This window comes from Ceratotherium simum, chromosome 16, assembly GCF_057802395.1.
Source record: "Ceratotherium simum simum isolate JZ-2026a chromosome 16, ASM5780239v1, whole genome shotgun sequence".
In the NCBI taxonomy this organism is placed as follows: domain Eukaryota; kingdom Metazoa; phylum Chordata; class Mammalia; order Perissodactyla; family Rhinocerotidae; genus Ceratotherium; species Ceratotherium simum.
The window spans coordinates 13,638,643-13,665,149 of NC_141915.1; the positions used below are offsets into that span (position 1 = coordinate 13,638,643).

The window sequence follows — 26,507 nt, forward strand, 5'->3', positions numbered from 1 at the left end:
TTTTTTTTTTGGTGAGGAGATCAGCCCTATGCTAACATCTGCCAATACTCCTCTTTTTTTCCTGAGGAAAACTGGCCCTGGGCTAACATCCGTGCCCATCTTCCTCCACTTTATATGGGACACCGCCACAGCATGGCTTGCCAAGCGGTGTGTCGGTGCGCGCCCGGGATCCAAACCCGTGAACCCCGGGCCGCCGCAGTGGAGCGCGTGCACTTAACCGCTTGTGCCACCAGGCCGGCCCCCACGGTTTTCTTCTTTCTTCTCTGTCTTACCCTTCTTGGTCACTTTTGTAGCCTCTTCTATTTTTATCCCCCAAATATTGGTATTCGCTAGAGTTAATTCAGTTAGATCCTCTATAGTTTACACTTACGCTCATCCTTGGATGATGCCATCCATCTTAAGACTTCAGTTATCAACAGTATTCTGATAACCCCCAAGTCTCTATCTTTAGCTCAGATTTCCTTTTTTTTTTTTTTAATTTTATTTATTTATTTATTTTCCCCCAAAGCCCCAGTAGATAGTTGTATGTCATAGTTGCACATTTTCTAGTTGCTGTATGTGGGACGCGGCCTCAGCATAGCCGGAGAAGCAGTGTGTCTGTGCGCGCCCGGGATCTGAACCCAGGCCGCCTGCATCGGAGCGCACGCACTTAACCGCTAAGCCACGGGGCCGGCCCTCAGATTGCCTTTTAAAACAATGTATTTATGCCTGTTAGGCATTTAAAACTAAATGTATCATCATTTCTTCCCCTCACCCCTCAAATCAGCACATCTTCTTGTATTTCCCATTTCGGAGAATAAATAGACTCTTATCCAATTGCTCTGCACAGAAACCTGTTTGTCATTTTAAAAAATTGAGGTAAAATTCAAATAACATAGAATAAAAGAATTAGGAAAGATCATCAAGTATAAGGAAGTGTCATTAGAGACTAAGGCAAGATTATCCACACCCTTGTATTCCCAGTTATTATATACAGGTGTGACAGCTGGGCGGTGAAGAAGGTTGATGGGGGAAAACTTGATTCATTTGAAATATGATGTTGGAGGAGAGCTCTACGGATACCCTGGACTGCCAGAAAGACAAACAACTGGATCCTAGAGCAAATTAAGCCTAAACTGTCGTTGGAGGCAAAAATGATAAAATTGAGACTGTCCCACTTTGGGCACATCATGAGAAGGCAGGATTCTTTGGAAAAGACGATAACGCTGGGAAAAGTAGAAGGCAGCAGGAAAAAGGGAAGATCAAATATGAGGATGGATTGACTCCGTAAAGAAAGCCATAGGCGTGAGTCTACAGAAGCTGAATAGGGCTCTTGAGGACGGGACGTTGTGGATATCACTCATCCATAGGGCTCCAGGAGTCGGAGTCGACTTGAGTATGCGGAACAACAAGCCTTTTTAAAGTGTACAGTTCAGTGGTATTTAGTGTATTCACAATGTTGTGCAACCACATCATTTGAATCTTTAGTTTCAAAACTTTGTGATCACCCCGTAAAACACCCCCATACCCATTAAGTAATCATATCCCATTTCCCCCTTCCCCTATCCATTGGTAATCTCTTTTCCACTTTCTGTCTCTGGATTTGCCTTTCCTGGATATATCATATAAAAGGAGTCGTACAGTATGTGACCATACGTGTCTGATTTCTTTCACTTAGCTTGATGTTTTTGAGGTTCATCTTAGTTGTAGCATATATCAGTACTTCATTCCTTTTTATGGCTGAATAATATTCCATTGTATGTATATACCATAATTTATCCGTTCATTCGTTGATGGACATTTGGGTTGTTTCCACCTTTTGACTATTGTGAGTCATGCTGCTACATGAACATTTGTGTACAACTTCCTATGTGGACAGATGTTTTCATTTCTTTTGGGTATATACGTAGGAGTGGAATTGCTGAGTTATATGGTACTGTATATTTTGCTTTTTGAAGAATTGTGTGTCATTTTTTGACTTATTATTTTAACCCCCACATCACCAAGCTTTTGGTTGATTGATTCTGTCTCCTAAATATTCCTGTTTTCCATCATTATTTTCACTACCATATACTAAGGGTACACTTTTCAGGATTACTTTAATAGCTTCCTTTTTGGTTTCTTTGTCATCCCCATGGCCTTATTCTATGTCATCTCTCACACACTGCAAGATTGGTTTTTAAAAATGTAAATCTCATGAGGTCATCTCATTGTTTTAAAAACAAAACAAAACAAAACAAAACACAAGCCCTTCAAAGGCTCATCATTGCCCTCTGGATGAAGTCCAAACTTACATGGCTTACAAAGGCTCTTTGCTGTCCAGCTTCTGACATTCTCTCTAGTTTCAACTGCATGCCGCCCCCCTTTGGTTCTAGCCATATACTCATCTCTGTATTTCAACTTTTTGTATATGCTCCTCTGTCTAAACCTTGCACCTCTCCCACCCAAATCTTTTGTCTTATTTCAGACGTCTCCTCTCTTTTTAGAAACCTTTTCTGTCTCTTCATGATTATAATGTGTCCTTCTTTTGTGCTCTTCCAAATTGCTGTACTAATGTTGGAGCATTTACTATACATTGTAATTGCCTGTTTATTTCTGTGGGAATCAGGAGATGATATTCAAGTGCCAGGTGGTATAGTACAGACTAAAAGTATAATTAATAGGAATTTAGCAGAAGTCAAAAGAAGATTATTTGGTAAATTATTCAGGGAAGGCCTCATGGAGGAAGATAGTGCTTGAACTGGACTTTGAAGGAAGCATTCATGAAGGTATGGTAATCATCTGCCACCACAGGTAGATTAAACCTGTTAAATACCCATGGATTTCTAGACCTATGAGGATCCATGCTAGGGGCAAAAGCCATGACAATAGTGAGATGTTGAACATTCCCTCAACATTGCTTTTGCGTTAGTTAAATGAAGCAAGCGTTGGACATAGTCAATCCTGTAGAAGGAAAGCATGGAAAGAATGTGCAAAAGATTTTAAGAACTTATGGTGTATTGACAAAAGTGAGAAGCAAGGTTGTACTTTATGGGAAGTGTAAGGAAGTTTTCAAGGGTAATTTTGACCACACGTGCTAATTTCACAGCCTTCCTAACTACATTTATGAAACTCCACTGGACTTCTGATGGAAAATGCAACAACTAGGTGATTTCTGGGTAAATTATAGAATCTTCCATAAGACTCTCGTATACAGTGTTGGAGAACATGATCTGAGTAATATAATAGTGTTCATTTAGGGGCCCGACCCCATGGCTTAGTGGTTAAGTGCACAAGCTCCGCTACTGGTGGCCCGGGTTTGGATCCCAGGCGCACAGCGATGCACCGCTTGTCTGGCCATGCTGAGGCGGCGTCCCACATAGAGCAACTAGAAGGTTGTGCAACTATGACATACAGCTATCTACGGGCGCCTTGGGGAGAAAAAGGGAAAAAAAGGAGGAGGATTGGCAATAGATGTTAGCTCAGGGCTGATCTTCCTCAAAAAAAAAAAAAAAATTAGTGTTCATTTAGAAAAAGGTTGGAAATGAGATAACTCAGTGTAGAAAATAACTGCTCATATTGCAGTTGTCTGTGCTCTACCCTATCCCTCAATTGACAGTAAAAGTGGAACTTTCAGCTCTTTTCTAGTATGTCTGCAACGTAGTTGGCACTCAGTAAATATTTACATGCATAAACAAAACAACAAGATTAAAATGCAATTCGTACCTTAATGTCTTTGCATTCTCAGTATCTTTTTTTTATATCTTAGAATAGCTATTTAAAAGTAAAAATGCGTTTCTTGTGTTTTGAAATACAGTGCTGATTTAAAAGTATTTATAAAAGTCTACTTTGCCTGTTAGAAATATTAGACTTAAAAAAATCTCCCCTCAAATTTTGAGAAAAGAAGCCATTCATGTTTAAATATAAATAAACTTGCACTTTTGGCTCTTTCTGTGTTTCACTGGCGTTTTAGGGTGTTAAATCCTAGTTGTTGAAATGACACCACCTCTGATTCTTTAAAAAATTAATATCTTCTCAGTTACTAACACACTTTGTTCAGTCTTTTACAGCACTCTGAGTTGTATTACACTTACTTTTATCATTAGACTGAGCTCTTTGAGGATGATGGCAGGAATTATATGAGAATTACAAACCTGTTCAAAGTCCTAGCAAGTCGTTTCTGACTGCTCCCTTCTTGCGCGTGCTTTGTCCCCACTTCTCAGTTTGAACCAATTAGTGCTCCCCATTTGAGCTCCCTGTTGGCGATTCATATATATATGTGTGTGTGTGTTTTTCACTATCATGATTGTGGCAATGGCTTCACAGGTGTATACATATATCAGTATGTATCAAATTATATAATTTAAATATGTACAGTTCACTGAATGTCAATCATACTTCATTAAAGCTATTTAAAAAAATTTTTACATGATACCCACTATCAATAGGTCATTACTTTCTTAAGCCCTGTGTCTCCAGAAACCATTCAGACCTTGTACTCCTCCTCACCTGCTCCTCTGAGGTCCCCTCTTGGCCTCTGTCCCCCCACCTCACTAGCCCTTTGCCTCTGTTCTTGTCCCCAGCCTCCATCATGCATACCACAGCACTCTGCCTGGAAGAGAAAAATCTCATGATGCTACTGCCGTTCCTGTAGAGTCCAGCTGTTGTTCTTAAGTCATTCCTGTGTTCTGGAATCTGGCCAGCAGAGAGATCAACGCACACAGGCAGGACAGATGGAGCCTCTCCTCTCGGTGTGCTGAGTCTCATGGGCCACACATGAACACCAACCGTAGATGTGTATCCCAAAGATTATAGAGGACTTGTCAAATAGATATACAGATATTAGTGTAAACGAAGGTTGGTTAAGCTCAGCAAATTCCAATGAAAAGGTATTAGGTACTCCATTGTTTCTGCAAGTGTACCCTAAAGGAGATAAGAATGACCAGAAGTACTGGTCTGATTTCCCTCTGAACCAGAATCTCGGGGGGATGGGCTTGAATATCTGCATTTTAACAAGCTCCTTATACTACTACAGGGCAACCTATAATGGTAAAAACCAAGCTGGAAACCAAAGGTAGAGTAAGATCTGGATAGTTTGCTTTACCCATTGCTTCCTTGTGTTGTAGAAATTGTTTTGGCCATCAGGTAGCATTTTGCTAATGGATTCAGGTATATCCATTTAATAGTTTAGAATTTATTTATTTATTTATTTATTTTTAAATTTTATTTAGTTATTTATTTCCCCCCCCCAAAGCCCCAGTAGATAGTTGTACGTCATAGTTGCACATCCCTCTAGTTGCTGTATGTGGGACGCGGCGTCAGCATGGCCGGAGAAGCGGCGCGTCGGTGCGCGCCCGGGATCCGAACCTGGGCCGCCAGCAGCGGAGCGCGCGCACTCAACCGCCAAGCCACGGGGCCGGCCCAATAGTTTAGAATTTATAACATGTATATTCAAGTTCTGTAATTTATTTGTTGGGTGAAAATTATGTGCTTAAAAGTTTTGATCAAATTTTTCTTTTTCCACAGAACTCAACAAAAATCCAGTGGAAGGCTTTTCGGCAGGTTTAATAGATGATAATGATCTCTACCGATGGGAAGTCCTTATTATTGGTCCTCCAGATACACTTTAGTAAGTATATTGGAACGGATATCAAAGTGGAGCTCTTTTAATTAATTGAAATGTAAACTATTTTGGCAAACTGAAGTGAAATTATTTTTTAAAGAGCAGGTGAATGGCTGTGTTTAGTATCGTTTGTACTGAATGATCACATCTAGGATTTTTGTGTTCTGCTTGAAACTCGTGTCTAAAACTTATTGCTTTCTTAAATATGTAATAGTTTCAGAAATTTAGAGATTCTTGATACCTGGAATAAATTTATTACAGAAAAGCATCTTTTAGGCAAGGTTATACATAAATATATTTTTCACTTGTATCCCAGAAATTGGATTCGTTTTGGCAGAATGGAGGGAGAAGAAAATTCTTTATTGAAAAGTTTCTCCCTCCTGCCTTTCCTTGTGCTTACTCTGTCTTGACCCCAAAGGGAACATTATAATTTTAAAGATAAGGTTTTACCATTCTTAACACTTTATCAGTTTAATTAAAGCATAGTATTGTATCTGGGAGATTTTCATACAGAGCATAGTGTACATATCAGTGTCTTAAGCAGGCTGGAAAGAACTGTCAAGATCATCAATTTTAGTGATTCTCTAATTGGGTCCCCACAGAATATTGGTCAGAATCAAGGTGTTCTCACCCTAAAATGAACTATTGGTCATCTTTTCCTGGTTATAAAAGTGATTGTTACAGTTAATCACGTTTAATTAATCACTGTTAACTGATGTAAAGATAGAATGTAGTGGTATCAAAGAGCAGTAGGAAAAGAGAGATAGAATTTCTTAAATATTTTATGTAATACATTTCTAGATGCAAAGACCACAGTCTTATTTTCTGCTCTGAGCGTTTCCAGACAAACTTATGAATATTTAATGTTCTATAAAATGGATCGTGACTACCTGATGTTAGTGACTGGTTCAAGTTCCATACTTTTTATAGAAGTTAAAGTATTGGAAAAAAGGCAACGATCTTCTCAAAGCCACACAACTGAGGGACAGCAGGGACAGATCTAGATGTGAGTTTCCTGGAGACTGCACTTCCTCACTCAACTGTGGTCCTTGATGGTACTAAACAGGCAAGGGTTTGGATACAGCAAACATTTTTTTTTGTGAGGGTCAAGTAGTTTTAGGTGTTCTAAGATGGTAACTCCTTTCCCTCCCATAAAACACCTGATGGAAGAGAAAGTTCAGAGCTACTTCTATACCAGAGCAAACTGGTATATGGCATACAGAGTTGAGCTGTAGTATGGATTTTTGGGTTCTCTATAGTCTGAAAAGGTGATTTATGTTTTGTCACGACTCTTGCCAATCGAAATTTTTGCTGATATATTTCCCAGTGGTATGTTCTCGTTGGTAATTGTCGCAAACTAAAATAACTCAAGTTTGGTCATTCCACAGTGTTAGTTTGGTGGATAACAGTAGCCATTGAAAATCATCCTAGAGGTATTCCCCCACGACCTTAATATTATTTGAAAGCAAGTTTCTTATCAAATTTTGCACACAAAACCGTACATACAACCTGATTTATGAGCCTGATGAAGTTCAGGTTTATTCTTCTAGGTTTTTCAATCAAAACACGTTGCATGAAGGTTTACTCAGGGGAGACATGGCGACATTCCAGTGACAGAATCTTTTTTTCTTACAGTTGATATGAGATAATGAGAGAAATTCTTCTAAACTGGTGTCTATATAGAGGATTGGTTAGACATCCAGGCTTGAGCTCCATCTGTAAGGACCTCACAGAATTCTTACATTTTTCATGCACAGGTGGCAAGTATCTCTAAATATTGTTAACTGGTCCATATATATATAATGTACCTTCAGCTTCACCAAAGAGAAGCATTTTTTAATACTCATACTAATTAATTAACAGGCCATTTTTAGGGGGTCAGCCTGGTGGCATAGCGGTGAAGTTCCTGCGTTCTGCTACGGTGGCCTGGGGTTCGCCAGTTCAGATCCTGGGCGCAGACCTACACACAGCTCATCAAGCCATGATGAGCTTCAACAAGGTTGAAGCGGTGTCCCACATACAGCAACTAGAAGGATGTACAGCTATGACATACAACTACCTATTGGGGCTTTGGGAGGAAAAAGGGAGGAAGATGGGCAACAGATGTTAGCACAGGGCCGATCTTCCTCAAAAAAACCAAACAAAACAGGCTGTTCTTTCCACCAGTGAAAACCTTGTGCTGGCCTTCAGTATACATTTAAAAAGTGCTGGCTGTTGATCTGAGAGGTGGATAGCAGAAGCATTTGTGGCATCTCCTCTGGAGTGTGGACTTGCTGATGAGACAACTGGCAGCCACTTCCATACTGTCCCTTCCTGATGAGAGCATTGGCGGCACCTGGGCTATAGTTTAACCTTAGTGCCACATGTACTTTGAACATCCTGTGAGTAATGAAGCCTTAATGCAACTGACAGACATTATAATAATCATCCAAAATTACCTGGATATGATTCCTTTTTATTAACAACCTTTTCTAAAATTCATGTGCTGGAAGTTATAAAATTGTTTTTAAAGCCCTCAAAAAAGAGATTTAAGATTTATTGAGTCTAGGCCATCCCTTTTGGCAACTTCCTACTTAGGATGATTGCAAAAATAAAAATATAGCATTACACTGGCATTTACACTACTCATTCATGTAGGTCTCAACTGTTTTTTGAGCATTCTTAAGCTAGATGCTGGGAACATGACCTTTAATTAGCTAATAGTCACTGCTCCTAAAGAGTTTACACTTTAGTTGGCAAAACAGATCATTGCATAGTCATTTAATTCACTTTGAGGACAGCCATGATAGAGGTGGGCATGTGGTATTATGAGAACTCATTGGGAGCATGGCAGGTTTTGAATGTGTCAGGGAATTTTTCCCAGAGGAAGAGATGTCTAAAGTGGGAACTAAAGAGTTAGTAGCTGTGTTAGTTAGTAGGCTTTTGGCTACAAGCAACAGAAATCTGACTTTAAATGGCTTAGAAAATAAGGAAATTTGTGGTCTTGACAGTGGTAGCAAAATGTGTACAGCAGTTTTGAGCATTTCAGAATATCACCCAAAGGAAGAGGAGAAGGTAGTTTCTTCTTGTGTTTTATGTATTTCTTATGCAATGTAGAAACTAGAAACCTTTTTCTTCTGGAAGCTGTCCAACAGACTCGGCCTCTTGTCTCGTTTGTTGGAATTGAGTCACTTGCTCATTCCTTACTCAGTAACTGGCAAGATGAATGAGATTGCCACAGTTGGTTTAGATAAATTATTCTGGGATGAAAGAGATTTTGGGCTGTCAACAGCTACGGTAAGAATTGACTAGACAGACATTCTGGCAATGTCGGTGAGAGGTGGGGGTAAATGGAAGGGAAGCTAGGGAGTAAGCATTTCATAGGGAAAACTATGTATACATAGGGCTTGGAAAATAAGGGATGGAACAAGGTATGGCAATTGAGTAAAGTTAGTATAAAGAATTTCAAGAAGTGAAGTTGGATAGGGAGTTGAGAGTTAGTCGAAGTTTATAAAACACTGTTAAAGAGTTTGGATTTATCTTTTGTCCTGAGGAAAAAGCACAGCCATTGAGGAATTTTATATCAGGAGTTACCAGTTAGGTTTATATTTTAGAATGTGCATCAAATTACTAAGTATCATAATTTTGGATTATGGATTTTATTTTCCTTCAATTTAGTTTATTGGTGTAACAAAAATATATTTTTAACAATATTATTTAAAAAATTTTTGTCTGTAGTGTGAAAACTGGACTGGAAATTGAGGGCTGACCATGGCTGCCTTAAGTAGGGAGATCAGCCTTTGCTCAGGGGATGGAGAGAGAGCACGTGTGCCAGGGCAGGGCCCTGAGAAAGGAAGAGGTGGTTAGTCGGGAAGGTATAAGGAGAGGAAAAGTTGTATAGAAGTAAGCTTTCCAAAATGCTACCGAGAATCAAGTATTTAATAGGGTTTGTAGATTTAACAGTAAGGAAATTACTGGTGTTCTTGTGGTTCTTTCAGTGGAGTGAAGAGGGTAGAGGCCATCTTGCAGTTGTTTAAAGAGTGCTAAGGGAGTGACTACATAGACCTTAAGTCTAAATAACTAACTGTCTATGAAGAGAAACAGAGAGGCTGGTAATGGGGTGGGGCGGTGGGGGGGCATTGAAAGTAAGTTAATGTGAGCTTAGATAGTACCCAAACCCAAGTGATTATTTTATTTAGGTTTATGTAATTAGATCATTTATGTATTAATAGAAAGAATTAGTACTGTACTGAAATTCTTGAAAAGCTGGTGTGATATTTCATGGTGGCATCTTTAGCCTTCATTTAGTCGTTAGAGGACACTCCACACTCTTTACAATCTATGTAATCAGTAATGGTATATTCAAGCATTACTTTATTTGAGAATGATAGTTGCCATGAGTATTAATTTAGCCACTATATTTATCTTCACACAGTATTAAATTTTTCTTACTGCTTTGTCCATTAATTAATCTTTTTAGTGCTGTTAAGAAGAGATTCTTTTTTTTGTGTGTGTGTGTGTGTGTGAGGAAGACCAGCCCTGAGCTAACATCTGATGCCAATCCTCCTCTTTTTTCTGAAGAAGACTGGCCCTGAGCTAACATCTATGCCCATCTTCCTCTACTTTGTATGGGACGCCGCCACAGCGTGGCTCGACAAGCGGTGCGTCGGTGCGCGCCTGGGATCTGAACTGCTGAATCCCAGGCAGCCGCTGCAGAGCGCGCGCACTTAACCACTTGCGCTGCCAGGCCGGCCCCAAGAATAGATTCTTGAGGCTGTCTTTTTATGAAAGACATTCTGAAACTGGTGTGATATACCTGGTTATTTTCAGACTATTGATTATCAAGTAGTGTGGATAGCCACTCATATCCACAAAAAAAAAAGTTTCATGTAGGAGTGGCAGTAGGTTTTTAAAGAAAGTTTAGGAGACCTAGATATCACTGTGTAATTATAAATTCTATAAATTTGTACGTATTAGCGAATGGTAAATGTACACCTTTTATCTCTTATTCTCTTTTTCTTTCATTACTAGTGGTCTGTTCAAGAACGGCTGTATTTTGTTTTCACAACTGGCAATGGTGTGAAAAATTGGGAAAATCTTAAGATTACAGTCATGCACTGCATAATGACATTTCAATAACGTCGGGCTACATATATGGCGGTGGTTTCATAAGATTAGTACCATATAGCGTAGGTGTGTAGTAGGCTATACCATCTAGGTTTGTGTTAGTACACTCTGTGGTGTTCCCACAATGACGAAATCGCCTAACGACACATTTCTTAGAACGTATACCTGTTGTTAAGTGATGCATGACTATATATGTATTTTGTAGTATTGCCTTAACTTGAGTGGATATAAAAAATGAAGAGTTGAGGGGCCGGCCTGGTGGCACAAGCGGTTGGGTGCGCGCTCTCCACTGTGGCGGCCCGGGGTTCGCCGGTTCGGATCCCAGGCTGCACCGACATACCGCTTGGCAAGCCATGCTGTGGCGGCGTCCCATATAAAGTGGAGGACGATGGGCATGGATGTTAGCCCAGGGCCAGTCTTCCTCAGCAAAAAGAGGAGGATTGGCAGATGTTAGCTCAGGGCTGATCCTCCTCACAAACAAAAAAAAAAATGAAGAGTTGGCTAACCAAACTCTGATTAATATTCTTTTACAGTAACAAAATTCTTTTACATTTCTGTTTAAGACTTAGATGTCCAAGTCATATATTCTGTAATGAAATTTTGGAGGGAGTAAGCCTAGTGCCTGCATTGCTTAGAAATTGATTGATCAGTGGCAATGCCATGTCCTTTATCATTTAGTGCTCAAGAACATGGGCTTTGGGGGCTATCTTTGTTTAGCTCCCTGACTCTACCACTTTCATTAGCTGTGTGACATTGAACAATTGCTTAAACTTCGTCTTAGTAGTTTCATTTCTAGGGTAAAAACCCTATGCCTAGGAAGTGTTCAGAACGTTCAGTGTTCTGTTGCTTGTAATAGCAAAAAAATTGGAAGCAATCAAATATAAGTGTAATATGGCAGATAAAAGGAATGAATAAGAGACAGGTATTGAAAGGAATATATATAAAAGAACTATGTTGAGCAAAATTTCAGACAGCAGCATACAGTGTATCATTTAAATAAAGCAAATGTGGTAGAATGATAGGATCTGACAATGCAGAATGGTGGGATCTGATCCTTGTAAGATTTTTATAATTTAATACAAAAACAGGGAGGCCTCGTGAAAAAAACTTGAACTAGGCCTAGGTTTCTCAACCTTTTCGTATGTGAAACTCTTGGTCCTCTTTTTTTTTTTTTTGGAGGAATATTGGCCCTGAGCTAACATCTGTTGCCAATCTTCCTGTTTTTTTTCTCTCCCCAAAGCCCCCGGTACATAGTTGTATATCCTACTTGTAGGTCCTTCTATTTCTTCTGTGTGGGATACCACCTCAGCATGGCCTGATGAGCGGTGAGTAGGTCTGCGCCCAGGATCTGAATGGGTGAACCCTTGGGCACCGAAGCAGAAGGCACGAACTTAACCACTGCACCACCGGGTCAGCCTCTTGGTTCTCTTTTTAACGTTGTGCTAGTAATTGTACTATTAGTATCTGTGATGAAGAGAACATACAGTGGAAAGGAAGATATTTTTAATTCACTGATCATTTTTTTAATAAACTTTCATATTGCTCATTGCAGTAGCATCTTTGTATATTTAGTGAATTTAGTGAAAAGTAGTGAATATGTGACATGTTAATGTTTAGTCTACAATGTTTTGTACCCTGTGGGTTTTTGAGTTCCTCTTTGCTAACTTGGCTGTTCACTAGAAGTTTGCACCCACAAATTGGGACTGCTAATCTAGGCTTTTAAAAAAACAGGTAGGGGCCGGCCCTGTGGCTTAGCGGTTAAGTGCGCGCGCTCCACTGCTGGCAGCCCGGGTTCAGATCCCGGGCGCACACCGACGCACCGCTTCTCTGGCCATGCTGAGGCCACGTCCCACATACAGCAACTAGAAGGATGTGCAGCTATGACATACAACTATCTACTGGGGCTTTGGGGGAAAAAATAAATAAATAAAATTATTTAAAAAAAAAAGAAAACTTAAAAAAAATAAAATAAAAGAAATTAAAAAACAGGTAGGATTTCCACAGGTGAAAGAGATGTTAAGGCGTCCACCTATAGGAGAAAAGCTGTAAGGAATAGCATGATTGGTTCAGAATGGGTGAGGGCATTGCAGACAGAGTGAAAGTTATGTGCTTTAAACTTTTTAGGATAGTCCTATTAATTAAATTTGATTGAAATTTTAAAGGTTGAAAATAATTTGAGACTAAGGCAAATTTTTATGATAGAGATTCCAATCAGCTAATATAAAGTTTTTAGGTGGATCTAATCAATCAGAATTAAGGGACCTAGGAGAGCTAACTTAATATCGAGGAATAGCCTTACCAGTGAAATAAAGTGTATGGGTTTTGTGGCAGCTGTTCTGATGTCCTTTTATATAGATTCTTGGTTGTTTTCTGTATTTGTGGCTTTCAGATTTTTTTTTTTTACTACAACTCCTAATCAGAAATATTTTACATCATGACCCAGTGTGTACTTATCTGTGTACATTTTAGTGAATAGAAACATATGTAGATTATATGACTGAAACAAACTACTTGTGATAAGTGTAAATAAAATTCCAATGTTTTCTATTCTGTTCTTATTTGTTTAAGAAGATGACTGGTGGCGGCTGGCCCCGTGGCATAGTGGTTAAGTTAGCGTGCTCTACTTCGGCGGCCTGGGATTCATAGGTTTGAATCCCTGGTGCAGACCTACACACCGCTCATCAAGCTACTCTTATGACAGCATCCCATATACAGAGTAGAGGAAGATTGGCACAGATGTTAGCTCCGGACCATCTTCCTCAAGCAAAAAGAGGAAGATTAGCAATAGATGTTAGCTCAGGGCCAATCTTCCTCACCAAAAAAAAAAAAAAAAAAAAACCAGACTGGTTAGTGACTCACTCAATTGGTTTTGCAGCCCCAGTTTGAAAAACCAGTCCATATTATTAAAATGTCCTAAGGCCAATTTTGGCACTAACTTACACAGTTGGGATAACATAGGCTGAGAAGATAGACCTATCTCTTATCAGTGTAATGCACTCTTCTCGACAGCTATTCCAGTCTCCATTTCCCTCAAGTCGTCATGTTTTTTCACCTTCAATAGATAATCTTAAAAATTATGAAAATTATGGCTATAAGGCAGGCATAAAATTGGTCATTTTTCTTCCTTTCTACCCCTGGATACCTGTACTACATTCAAACCATTTTTCTTCCTGTGCAAAAGGAAAAGATGTTCCTTGTTTTTCTTGGTTAGGCCCATTACTACCCTATTTTCTTTCTTCTAATTTCTCAGCTGTTCTCATCTTTCTGCCAGCACCTTCTCATCTCCGTGCAAACAAATTAGTTTTTTTCTCCTCTTTTAAAGCCTTTCATTTGTACTGTTTCCCCATCTAGTTACCATCTTCTTTAACTGTTAAACTTCTCAAATTGTCCTATTCATTATGCTTGTACTTTACCACTCCATTCTTTCTTTAATCCTTTGCGGTCTTTTTCCTATTGCTTTTACTAAAATTGTATTATCAAAGTTACTTTTTATACTTGGAGTCCAGTGGCCTTTCTTAATTATTCAGAAGTATTTGATATTAATGATCTACCTCTCTTTTTTAACTCCCCTCCATCTTTCTTTTATTATCAGAAAAGGGCAATAAAAATTAATAAACTTGCTTGTGATTAAAAATTCAAGCTATATGGGGCCGGCCCTGTGGCTTGGTGGTTAAGTGCGCGCGCTGCGATGCTGGTGGCCCGGGTTCGGATCCCGGGTGCGCATCGAGGCACTGCTTCTCCGTTCATCCTGAGGCCGAGTCCCACATACAGCAACTAGAGGGATGTGCAGCTACGACATACAACTATCCGCTGGGGCTTTGGGGGGAAAAATAAAAAGTAAATAAAATCTTAAAAAAAAAAAAAAAATTCAAGCTATATCGAAATGTGCAAAGCAGAATGTAAAAGATCCCATAATCCTGCACTCCAGAGTTAACGATTGTTATGTATTAGTGTCATGTTTCCAGACGTTTTTCTATTTTATATAAACATACTCCCACTTTTTCTTCTTAAACACAAATGAGCTTATTCTATAAGTACTTGTTTTTTCAAATTTAATGATATATTGCTCATATCATTCCAATACTTATTATTGATATTGTTCTTGATATTTTCCTCTGCCACTAGAAGGGTTAAGTGCCATGAAACCAATGATCTCTAATGTCTTGTTCTCTGTTGTATCGCATCAGTAGATAATCAGTGTATATTTGTTCAATGAATGAAAACCATTTAATGAGCTGGGAATTCCATTTCCCACTGATCTGAAACACGATCATATGACCCTGCTCCAATGGAGCATACCTCAAACAATAAAAGAATCAGATGTGCGTTTTGCTGTTGCAATAAAAAAGTGAAAAGAGGTCAATATGATAGAGGGACACAGTGGCTAGTTAAGATTGGGTAGTCATGTAAAATCTTTCTTAAGAGGTAACATTTAAGCTTGACTTCTGAATGATGACAAGGGGAAAAAGGTATTTCAAACAGAGGAAAAGAACACAAGGCAGGAACTTAGTCACTTTTGTCCCATGAAGCTTACTTGATCTCATTGGTTTTCGTTGTTAACGTATACAACTCAGTGTATTGTTTTGATAATTCTTCAAGACTAGTTCCTCAGTAAATTGCATTGCTCTGGAACTGCATTATCTAATACAGCAGTCACTAGCTACATGTGGCTGTTAAAATTAAAATTAAGTAAAATTAAAAATTCAGCTTCTCAGTTGCACTAGCCATATTTCAAGTGGCTAGTGGCTACCATATTGGACAGCTTGAATATAGAACATCTCCAATGTGCAGAAGGTTCTGTTGTACCGCACTACTTTGGAAAGTCACTAGAATATAAATTCATTGAGAGACTTTATACTTTGTTCACTGCTGTACTCCTAGTGTCTGACAGGTAACGGCTGAGTCAATATTTATTAAATAATGAGGTGAATAAATGGATGGATGAATAGAAGGTCAGCATATTTGTTCCCAGACAGGGAACAACAAAATATGCATAAGCTCTGAGATGAGAAAGAGCTTGATGTGTGTGAAGAATGGAAAGAAGACTGGCTGGAATAGGAGAAGAGTGATAGTTTGAGATCAACATAGAGAAATTGGCAACTTGACCCCTATAGGCAGTGTTAAACCTTCTGAATTTTGTTGTAAGTGCAATGGGAAGTGATAGAAAGGTTTGTAGCACAGCAATAATGTAATCTGATCTGGATCCCTTTTTTAAGCTATTTCTTTCATTTTATTAGTGTTTTGAGAGTTTAATAGGGTGGTAGGTATGACAGTTTATTAAACTGGGTATTTGAGTAAGTAAACTGTCTTCTTGAAATCCAGGTTATTCATTCACTTCATTTATAGTGTTAGCACTAGCATCCTTGTTTTATGTTGTTTTTAATTGTCTACTTACAAGCAGGAATTTATAGGCAAGAACTTGTTTTTGTTTTTTTTCCAGTGAAGGTGGTGTTTTTAAGGCTCATCTCACTTTCCCAAAAGATTATCCCCTCCGGCCTCCTAAAATGAAATTCATTACAGAAATTTGGCACCCAAATGGTAAGTTTATCTAGTTTTACTTTTACATTTGCAAATATGATAGCCTGTCACTGAGGTTTTCAAGGTCAATAAGAAAGATGTAGTTCTTAATGAAATTGCTTTGGAATTTTTGTACTAAGTTCGTAGTGTTCATTAGGCACATAGCCTTGTATTAGATTCTTTAGAAGAAAAGGAGTAACAGAGATCATATGAAAAAAATAATTTTTGATTTACTTAGTTTTCAGCTCTTTTTGAGACTCTTGACGTTCCAAATTAGAGGCAAGGTTGGTGGGTGATATTCAGCATTAATAGAGCTCTTATAACGGAGGAGATAATTTCCAAGGTATTAGGTGAATCATTGGCTGTTACAAAGAGCATAGAAGTAATTAAACTTGGATTTTTTTTTATATTTTCTCATCTTAGCTGTTAGACCATGGGCAACTCAACTTTTTTATCTATAGTCTTAGCTTTAAAAAAGGAATGTCCTACCTATGTCACAAGTTGACTGATAGGGTCAAATGAGATAAAATACTGTATGTTTTAACCTTTGGAAAGCATCCAGTACAGCTGTGCATGAAATGGTGACATTGACTTTTTTACCCAAAGACGTGCTACCATTTAAAATCCACTTTGTAAGCCAAAGGTTAGGCTAGATAAGCTGTGTTTATACTCAGTCTCCCTGAACTTTTGGCCTTGTTTTGTATGATAGAGCTTGCAAGGATTTCTTCTCTAAGTTTTTTGACTATCGGTATCTTGTAATCAGAGTTTTCTTAGACTACTACACTAATCTGCATTCTGCTTCTCATAGTCAAGACTCTTTTGGTTGCAAGGAGGAGAAACCCTTATATGTGAGTTGAAGCAAAAATTAATTAGAGAGTAATGGATGAATGAACAAATGAAAGCTTCATTATAAGGATTTCAATGGCTTGAAGAACAGATGGGTCTTAAGAGAAACTAGAACTGGCAAATGGGAAACTATTGGGAACCAAGGGAGTCTCCATATTTCATTGCATCTAAGATAGCATTGATCACAAAACACAGTTATTTTTTGTACCAGTAAGGGGGAAGAAAAATATCTCAAATAATTTATTTGTGGTAGAATGCATTAACGATAGTCATACAGGGTGTATGGATGCATGAATTGATGATGTCTGCCTCTTGTTGCTTTGACATTTCTCTCATCTCTCCTAGGCTTTTGGCAGTTTCTCCTACCTTCACTTGAATTATTTGATTTGTAATAGGCAATCTTTTTGCACCTATTTCTGAAGAAGATGTAACAAAGCTTCTGAATGTTGGCTCCAGTACAAATTAGCTGTGTAACTCTAGGCAAAGCCTCTTTGGGCCGTAGTTTGTCTGTCTGTGAGAATTAAATGAGAGCGTATATGTAAGCATTACATCGGACTTCTCTTCTGTTAAGAGGAAGGATAGCAATGGCCTAGGTAGTTTAAGAGGACAAATGATGAAATGAGTGGATTTTTTTGTTTTTGTTGTTGTTTTTAAGTTGAAGAGACTTTTCATTTTGTGGGCTATAAGGGAGAAGGCATTACAGAGTGAAATAATTAAGACTTGATTTGAGAGATGGGATAATTTGTGAAGAAAGGATAGCTGAGGAGGTGATGGGGCAGGGATGGCAAGTACAGAAAGAGTTAAGAAGGAATGAAAAGTCATTCTGAAATAAGAATGAGAAGAAAAGCAAGCGTTTGAGTATCTGCTAGGCACCGGAAGTAGAAAGATGATTAATGATTTATGGGCTCTTTCTTTAAGGATATCGTGGTCTATGTAAGGGAAAGATAGACACATAAACTTAATGGTGAAACTGAGAGATGACAATGATGTGGCTATAAAGGTGTTTGGTAGCATAGAAGAGGGAGTGAGAGAATGATTCTTAAGAGAATATGATTCTTGAACAGAATTTTGGATATGTAAATGCCTGGCTTGAACTTTGTTCTTTAGGCGGTGGGGACTCATTTAATGAGTTTTAAAACTATATACTAGGTTCATCTTGACTATATTTCCTTTTAGAAAGAATACACTCATGGAGGAAGGATTGGACGAGGAAGCCAGACTGATAGCCAGGAGATAGATACAGGATTATATCAGTGGTTTCGGTAAGAGAGAATGAAAGCTTGAACTAAGAGCAGTGGCAGGAAGGAAAATTTAGTTATTCTCACTTGTTGACTACCAGATGTGGCTGGTAATGGAGAGGTAAGAATTTAGAATTGACAGACCATTTACAAAATAATTATAGAATCAAAACCACAGTGAGATACCACTTTATACCCACTAGGATGATTATAATCAAAAAGACAGATAATAAACAAGTGTTGGCGAGGACATAGAGAAATTAGAACCCTCGCACTACTGGCAAGAATGTAAAATGGTGCAGCCACTTTGGAAACAGTCTGCCAGTTCTTCAAAAGGTTAAACATAGTTACCTTATAACCTAGCAATTACACTTCTAGATATATAACCAAGAAAATTGAAAACATATGTCCACAAAATACCTGTACATGAATGTTCATAACAGCTTTATTCATAATAGCCAAAAAGTGGAAACAACCCAAATAGCTATCAGTTGATGAGCAGAAAAAGAAAATGTAGTATATCCATATAATGGAATGAAGTACTGATACATGCTACAACATGGATGAGCCTTGAAAACATTATGCTAAGTGAATGAAGCCAGTTACTAAAAACCACATAATGTATGATTCCATTTATGTGAAATGTCCAGAATAGGCACATCTGTAGAGATAGAAAATAGGTTATTGGTTGCCTAGGGCTTGGGTGAGAATTGGGGGGAAAAGGGGAGTGATTGTTAATGGGTACGGTGTTTCTTCCTGGAGTAATGAATATATTCTAAAATTGATTGTGGTGATAGTTCTGCAACTCTGTAAACATACTAGAAACCATTAAATTTTGCACTTCAAATACGTGAATTATATCTCAATAAAACTTATAAAAATTATAGGGTAAAGATTAGTTTTGTGTGGCTTAGTGTATTCAGTTTTGGACTTGTTTTTCTTGAGGTACACTTGCCATATCTAGTTAGATAATTAGATAAAACTAGTCTAAGGCTCAGCAGTGAGCTTAGGGCCTTGGAAGTTACTGGCATCAAGATGATAGACAATGTATATCAAATCATCACATAGTACACCTTAAATTTACACAATCTTGTATGTCATTTATATCTCAATAAAGCTGGAGGAAAAAAAGATGTTGGGTAATGTTGTGATATAATGAATGAGGTAATTTACCCAGGGAAAAAATGATTAATGTTGGAGATCAGGATGACATCAAAAGTATGACCAAGGAAAAGGAAAACTGGAAAGTGACTGAGAGAATGGCTTAAAAATAGTGTATCACAGAAGCCAAGGGAGGAAAATGTGGCCAGGAAGGTGTTCTCAACAATATCAGTTGTCTTGGCCCAGAAGGGTTGACTTTAAAAGTGCCCAGGAGATTATGTTCTCCAGACCACTTTGTGAGAACAGTCATAGCATTTTGATGTGGAACAGAAGCCAGTTTCCAGTAAGGTGAAAGAGAAAGAGTACCCAAGTAGCGAGTAAATAGAGATGAAGGTAAATCAGATTTTCATAATTTTAGATGCATAGCTTCAAGAGAAAGGACATAGCTTGAAGGGTATGCATGGTTCAGGTAGTTTAGTTTTAAGATGGAAGAAGAGATGTATTTTCTTTTCAGTAATTGATGCTGAGACTGTTGGCTAGCTATTTATGGGAAAATTGATTTAGAAATTTTCTTCACATGAAACAGCAAAATGAATTAAAACTCTAAATAGAATAAAAAGTTTCAAGTGATTTTTTAAAAAAATAGTAGTGAATATCAGTTATCTGCTAGTTGTTAGGGACAAGAATTTTCTAGTTTCAAAAGTAATAAATATTGAAAGACTAAGGAAAGAGCAACGGCAACTAATTGCAGTATAGGATTCTTAAATGGATCTTGTATCAGGTAATAAGGCCAGCTACAAAGAATGTTATTGGGGCATTGAAATTAAAGGAAAAAGTAACAGGCAAAAATTAAACGGGAAAAATTAAGAAGCAATTTGGCAATAAAAAACTAAACAGTGAGTACATAGATGGTTAAAGGATATGAACAGACATTTGACAAAAGAGGAAATATGTATAATTTTTTTTTTTTTTTTTTTTTTTTGTGAGGAGATCAGCCCTGTGCTAACATCTGCCAATCCTCCTCTTTTTCTACTGAGAAAGACTTGCCCTGGGCTAACATCCGTGCCCATCTTCCTCTACTTTATATGGGACGCCGCCACAGCATGGCTTGCCCAAGCAGTGCGTCAGTGCGCACCTGGGATCCGAACCGGCGCTGGCCCTATAATTTCTATACATGGAAAAATTTCACCCCCAAAAGCATTTAGAAATGCTAATTAAACTAGATTTTACCTATGAAATTGAAAAATTATCAATAAAGAAAAATCTTAATTCTGAGTGAAGAGACAATGAAACTGTCATCTCGTATATTGCCAGTGGAATATACATTTTAAAAGTAATTTGATAATAGGTATAAAGCCTAAAAACCTTTTATTCTAAAAAATTAAACTGTATGTATAAAATGAACTGAGACAAGGTTAAAAATTTAAAGATGTTAGGTTATAAGGAAAACAGATCTTAAATTGATTCTCTCTGATAGAATTCTATACAAACATTTTTTTGTGTGTGTGGGGAAGATCAGCCCTGAGCTAACATCCATGCCGATCCTCCTCTTTTTGCTGAGAAAGACTGGCCCTGAGCTAACATCTATTGCCAGTCCTCCTCATTTTTTGCTGAGGAAGATTGGCCGTGGGTTAGTATCAGTGCCCATCCTCCCCTACTTTATACGGGTCGTTGCCACAGCATGGCTTGGCAAGCAGTGCGTCAGTCCGCACCCGGGATCTGAACCTGTGAACCCCAGGCTGCCGAAGTGGAGTGTGCAAACTTAACCGCTATGCCACTGGGCGGCCTCCACTTTTTTTTATTTTTTTAAATCAATTACTTTGTGGCTTGGATTTTAAAGTAATTTTATAGAAAAAGGGCCTCCATTTCATTTCGTTCATGTTATTTACATTGATGAATTTTAAACTGGCAATATGCCATGTTCCTTTTGTGAATTTGAGTATCCTCCTTTCCCTGAGAATATAATTATGCCTTTGTGTGATTTAAAAAGTACATTATGGGGACCAGCCTGGTGGCACAAGTGGTTAAGTGTGCACGCTGTGCTGCGGCAGCCCAGGATTTGCTGGTTTGGATCCCGGGCACGCACCGATGCACCGCTTGGCAAGCCATGCTGTGGCGGCGTCCCGTATAAAGTGGAGGGAGATGGGCACGGATGTTAGCCCAGGGCCAGTCTTCCTCAGCAAAAAAAGAGGAGGATTGGCAGATATTAGCACAGGGCTGATCTTCCTCACCAAAAAAATAAAAAAAATAAAAAGTACATTATGATGTTACTTCTCAATTTTTTCCATAGGAAAGTCTCTGGACCTTTGACTATCACCAATTTAAATTAATAAGTTAGTGGGAAAACTAGGAAATCATTACATAGAAACTCAGTTCTGGTATTTGGACCACATACTTTCTACAAATGAAGAACAGCTTCAATTGTTGCCATTTACTCACTCCATTGTGTTTACTACATGTAAATGCTAGGCACCATCTACACGCCTAGGTATCTTGAAGTTTTGCACAAATGAAAAAGATAGCTTACATTCCTATTGGGTTTGTCAGATAGATGGATCCTATTCGGTAAAATCTGTTGTCTTCCTAAAAGGTTAACAGGTTCCATTTGGGGAATTAACTTCTGTTTATATTTGGTGTTTTATACAAGTATTGTGGGAATCAAGGCCACGTCTATAATAGATATTTATGTATAACCAAATTATTTTAAATATTTTAAACAGAATTCTTATTTTCTAATTTTGCAGTTGATAAAAATGGTGATGTATGCATTTCTATTCTTCATGAGCCTGGAGAAGATAAATATGGTTATGAAAAGCCAGAGGAACGTTGGCTCCCTATTCACACCGTGGAAACCATCATGATTAGTGTCATTTCTATGCTGGCAGACCCTAATGGAGACTCGCCTGCTAACGTTGATGCTGCGGTAAGGTGGTCACATGAGCACATCTCCGCTCCCCTTTGATTAAACTTGATTAGAACTACAGTATCCGGGCTGGCCGGGTGGCGCAAAGGGTTAAATGCATGCGCTCCGCTGCTGCGGCGGCCTGGGGTTCGCCGGTTTGGATCCCGGCGCCCACCGACACACCACTTGGCAAGCCATGCTGTGGCCGTGTCCCATATAAAGTGGAGGAAGATGGGCACGGATGTTAGCCCAGGGCCAGTCTTCCTCAGCAAAAAAAAGAGGAGGATTGGCAGATGTTAGCACAGGGCTGATCTTCCTCACAAAAAAAAATAAAAATGAACTACAGTATCTTTATATGTGTATTTGTGTGTGTGTGTGTGTGTGTGTATCTTTTTTTTTTTAATTTTATTTTATTTATTTTTTCCCCCAAAGCCCCAGTAGATAGTTGTATGTCATAGTTGCACATCCTTCTAGTTGCTGTATGTGGGACGCGGCCTCAGCATGGCCGGAGAAGCAGTGCGTGGGTGCGCGCCCGGGATCCGAACCCGGGCCGCCAGCAGCGGAGCGCGCGCACTTAACCGCTAAGCCACGGGGCCGGCCCGTGTGTGTGTGTATCTATATATCTATTTGTATCTATTTATTTTTCTCCTGAATCTGTATAAAAATAAGTTACAGACATAACAAAGCTTCGCAAATACTTGAACCTGCGTCTTTTAATAAGGACACTATCTTAGATAATACTATTGTTGTCGTACCTAATATCAAATCTCTATTAAAGTCCATATTTTTGTTCCTAAGTTTTATTTTTAAAACTTTCACATCTACAAAAAAGCTGCATTAGTTAAAGAAACATTTTATACGCTTTACCTAAATTGACCAATTGTGGAGATTTTACAACATTGTGGTTTTTTTTTAAATTGATGTTATAATAACTTATAACATTGTGAACTTCTAGTTGTACATTATTGTCAGTCACCATATAAATGTGTCCCGTCACTTTTTTTTTTGCTAAGCTGTTTGAGAATACAGATATCCTAACTCTTCACGCTTAAATACTTCTGCCTGTATCTCCTAAGAACAAGGGTATCCTTCCATATAAGCATAGTAGAAGTCTATCATCGATACGGTACTGTTATTGAATATACATATATAGCTCATACTCATATGTCTCCAATATTGTTCTTTGTAGCTGTTCTTGTTTTTGAAAATCCAGAAATCTAGGAACCCACATTATATTTTGTATTCATGTTTTATTACTCCTTTAATCTAGAATAGTCCTAGTTCCTCAGCCTTCTATCCTTCCTTGAAAAGCCTTTTGTTGTAATTCTTATTCTTGGAACTTTTGTGAGTCTATATAAAAGCCGGGAGATTAAATCCACCTTTTTTCTTGGGTTATTTCAAACCTATTAAAACTTGCATGATATCTTATATGTAGAAAAACACTACATAGATAACCCCTTTATAAATCTGTAGCTTTGAATTTTTGAATGTAGTAATCGAATTGAAGTCAAAACGGGCAGAAAATCATTCTTTATATTTAGTGCAAATAACATAAGAGGCGATAAGGGAGAAGAGATGATAGTTTTTAAAAAATCCTGTAGAATCATTTTGAGAGAGAACTAATTACTGTTTCCATTTTTGCTCAACTCTCAGCTCTTTTTATTCTTTTTGAGGAAGACTAGCCGTGAGCTAATAACATCCGTTGCCAGTCCTCCTCTTTTTGCTGAGGAGGACTGGCCCTGGGCTAACGTCCGTGCCCATCTTCCTCTACTTTACATGGGACACCGCCACAGCATGGCTTCACAAGCGGTGTGTCAGTGCGTGGCCAGGATCTGAACCTCTGAACCCCAGGCCACCGCAGCGGAGCATGCGCACTTAACTGCTATGCCACCGGGCCGGCCCCCTCAGCTCTTTTTAAGAAGATCAGAACTGACAAGTTGCGTTTTAATCTTCATGAAGGATATATTAAGAGCAAATACTTGAGAATATGAATATGCAAAAATTATTAACTCCACAGAACAGCTGAGTCCTGAAACAACAGAATCTATTGAAAAAGTAAAGTCATTCTCTTGATGTCAAACATTTCCATAAGGGTAGAAATGGGCCTTACTATGAATTTGAAATATGCAAACATGACTTCTAGTCTGAACACCACAAATTGTGCAATCTGTATCATTCTTTTTCTTGAAACCCACTGCTTTTTTAACCAGTTAGTTAATTTTTAAATGATTTAACCAGTTAGTTGTCTCATATTTAAACCATAGCTTTCTTGTGAACAGTTCTGTTTACTTTGCTTATTTTCTGATTTTTACCAGTTTTCTGATTTAACTAGTTAGTTGTTCTCATATTTAAACCATAGCTTTCTTTTAGATAGTTCTGTTTACTTTTCTTATTTGCTTTTCCCTCTTGCACTGTATACCTTTTATCATATTTTCGTATATTCTTCTAACCTCTCAAGCACTGATACATATTCCAGGAAGGAGATCTCTTTCCTGGATCCTCCATCCTTTGGCTCCAGATTAGATTGACTCAGCCTGCTGCTTGGCTGCCGTCCTTGGATTCCCCTTCGTGTTTTTCTGAATTGGATCATATGTTTTCTGGATCCTATTTCTTTTTTTCTTGGTTGACTTATTCCTCTTGCTGTATTTCATCCTAGAGTAATGTTTTAGAAAGGATGTGTGGGAATTAAATCCTGGGTCCTTACACGTCTAAAAGTGTTTTTATCTTGCCCTTAGACTTGATTGACAGTTTGTTTATAGAATTCTAGGGGAGAGAATCAAATTTCTACAGAATTTATCTTTTAGCATTTATTGTTGCTGATGAGAAAGTTGATGCTAGGCTTATTCTTCTCCATTTGTAGGTGCCCCCTCCCTCCCGAACCCCAGGGCATTGCAGCGGAGCATGCGCACTTAACCGCTTGCGCCACCTGGCTGGCCCCATTTTTTTTTTTTTTTTTTTTTTTGATATTAAGGATTTATACCTTTAAAAAAAAATTCCAACATGGTCATTTTAATAGAGTCTCAGGAGAGCAGAGATAAACATATGTGTTTTTTGCTCTATTGAATTCATAGGTTCCCCATTTATAAAATGCAGATGACACCATCATCTCTCTGGTCATCCACAGTGTGTGGCATAGTGGATTCAACAAATGGTGGCTATCTTAGCTGGTGTCTGCTTTGGAACCATCATCTACCAATCTATCCTTTACCTAGAAGTCTTTCTTGCCCAGTCTTGTCTTAGTTACCAGAGAATGTCAGTCATACTATATAGTCTCTAAACTCATTCCCACCCCTCTGCCATTGACTTGGATCTTTTTTACTTCTTATCTACATTATTGTAATAGCTTTCTACCTGATCTCCCTGCTCTCAGTCTTAATTCTGTCTGCTGATTGCTATTTTTAGGTGATTTTTTTTTTCTTCAGATGGACCTTCCCCCTTTGCTTGGAATTACCCTTTTCTTCCTTTTACTTAAAAATGATAATGAGGTAATTACAGACTTCATGACATTTTATTCATAAATACTTCAGTGAACATCTCCAAATCTCTGTACATGTCAGCATTATAGTTTGTATCATAATTTATTGTAATGATTAGCTTTCTAGGGTACCTTGCTTAGAGGGCAAAAATTGTTTTTCACATCTCTTCCTCTGCAAGGGCAAGAATTGAAGATTTCTGTAGTCTTTGCTGTCTCTAAATGATGTTATTAAAAAAAGAAAAAAAGGGCTGGACATTTTTGTGAGAATTTCTTGCTATTTACATGCTAGGTAAAATCAGCTCTGTTCTCATGTGAAACTATGCTGGTGCTGTTTTGTGTTCCATTTTCATGTGCCTGGCAGTGATAGTGATACTGTCCCTGTTGTTCCTCCCCTCCCCCAATTTGAAATTGTAGTCAGTATCACCTCTGTATGATGCACTCCACCCATCTACTCGATATAGGAGGAGGCAGTTTTATGTGTACTTTATTTTCCGGTTGCTTCCAACAGGGAGAGTTGGTAATCCTTCAGATAGCCTGAGTATCTTATTTGTAAATTGTAGCTTTCTTTTTAGTATAATACAAAACTGTTAATGTTCTTTATGGCCTTTTCCTGTTTTGAAGAGCATTTTGTCTGGGGAAGTACTTTGCATAGGGGAATTCTGCTCTTACAACCCAGCAGAGTGCCTTGCAAAAGTATTTTTTGACTGCTTTTCTACCGTATCAACTTTTTAACATTTTAAA

General features: G+C 38.3%; 1 protein-coding gene across 1 annotated transcript in view; it reads left to right on the forward strand.

Annotated features, from left to right (window-relative positions):
• The window catches only part of UBE2G1 (ubiquitin conjugating enzyme E2 G1), a 107,763-nt gene that overhangs the window by 65,700 nt on the left and 15,556 nt on the right, over positions 1-26,507 (forward strand). Inside the window, exons 2-4 of the mRNA XM_004433256.3 lie at positions 5,485-5,587; positions 16,128-16,225; positions 22,134-22,312. Of these exons, the coding sequence (XP_004433313.1) occupies positions 5,485-5,587; positions 16,128-16,225; positions 22,134-22,312 (380 nt within the window). The remainder of the gene's footprint in view (positions 1-5,484; positions 5,588-16,127; positions 16,226-22,133; positions 22,313-26,507) is intronic.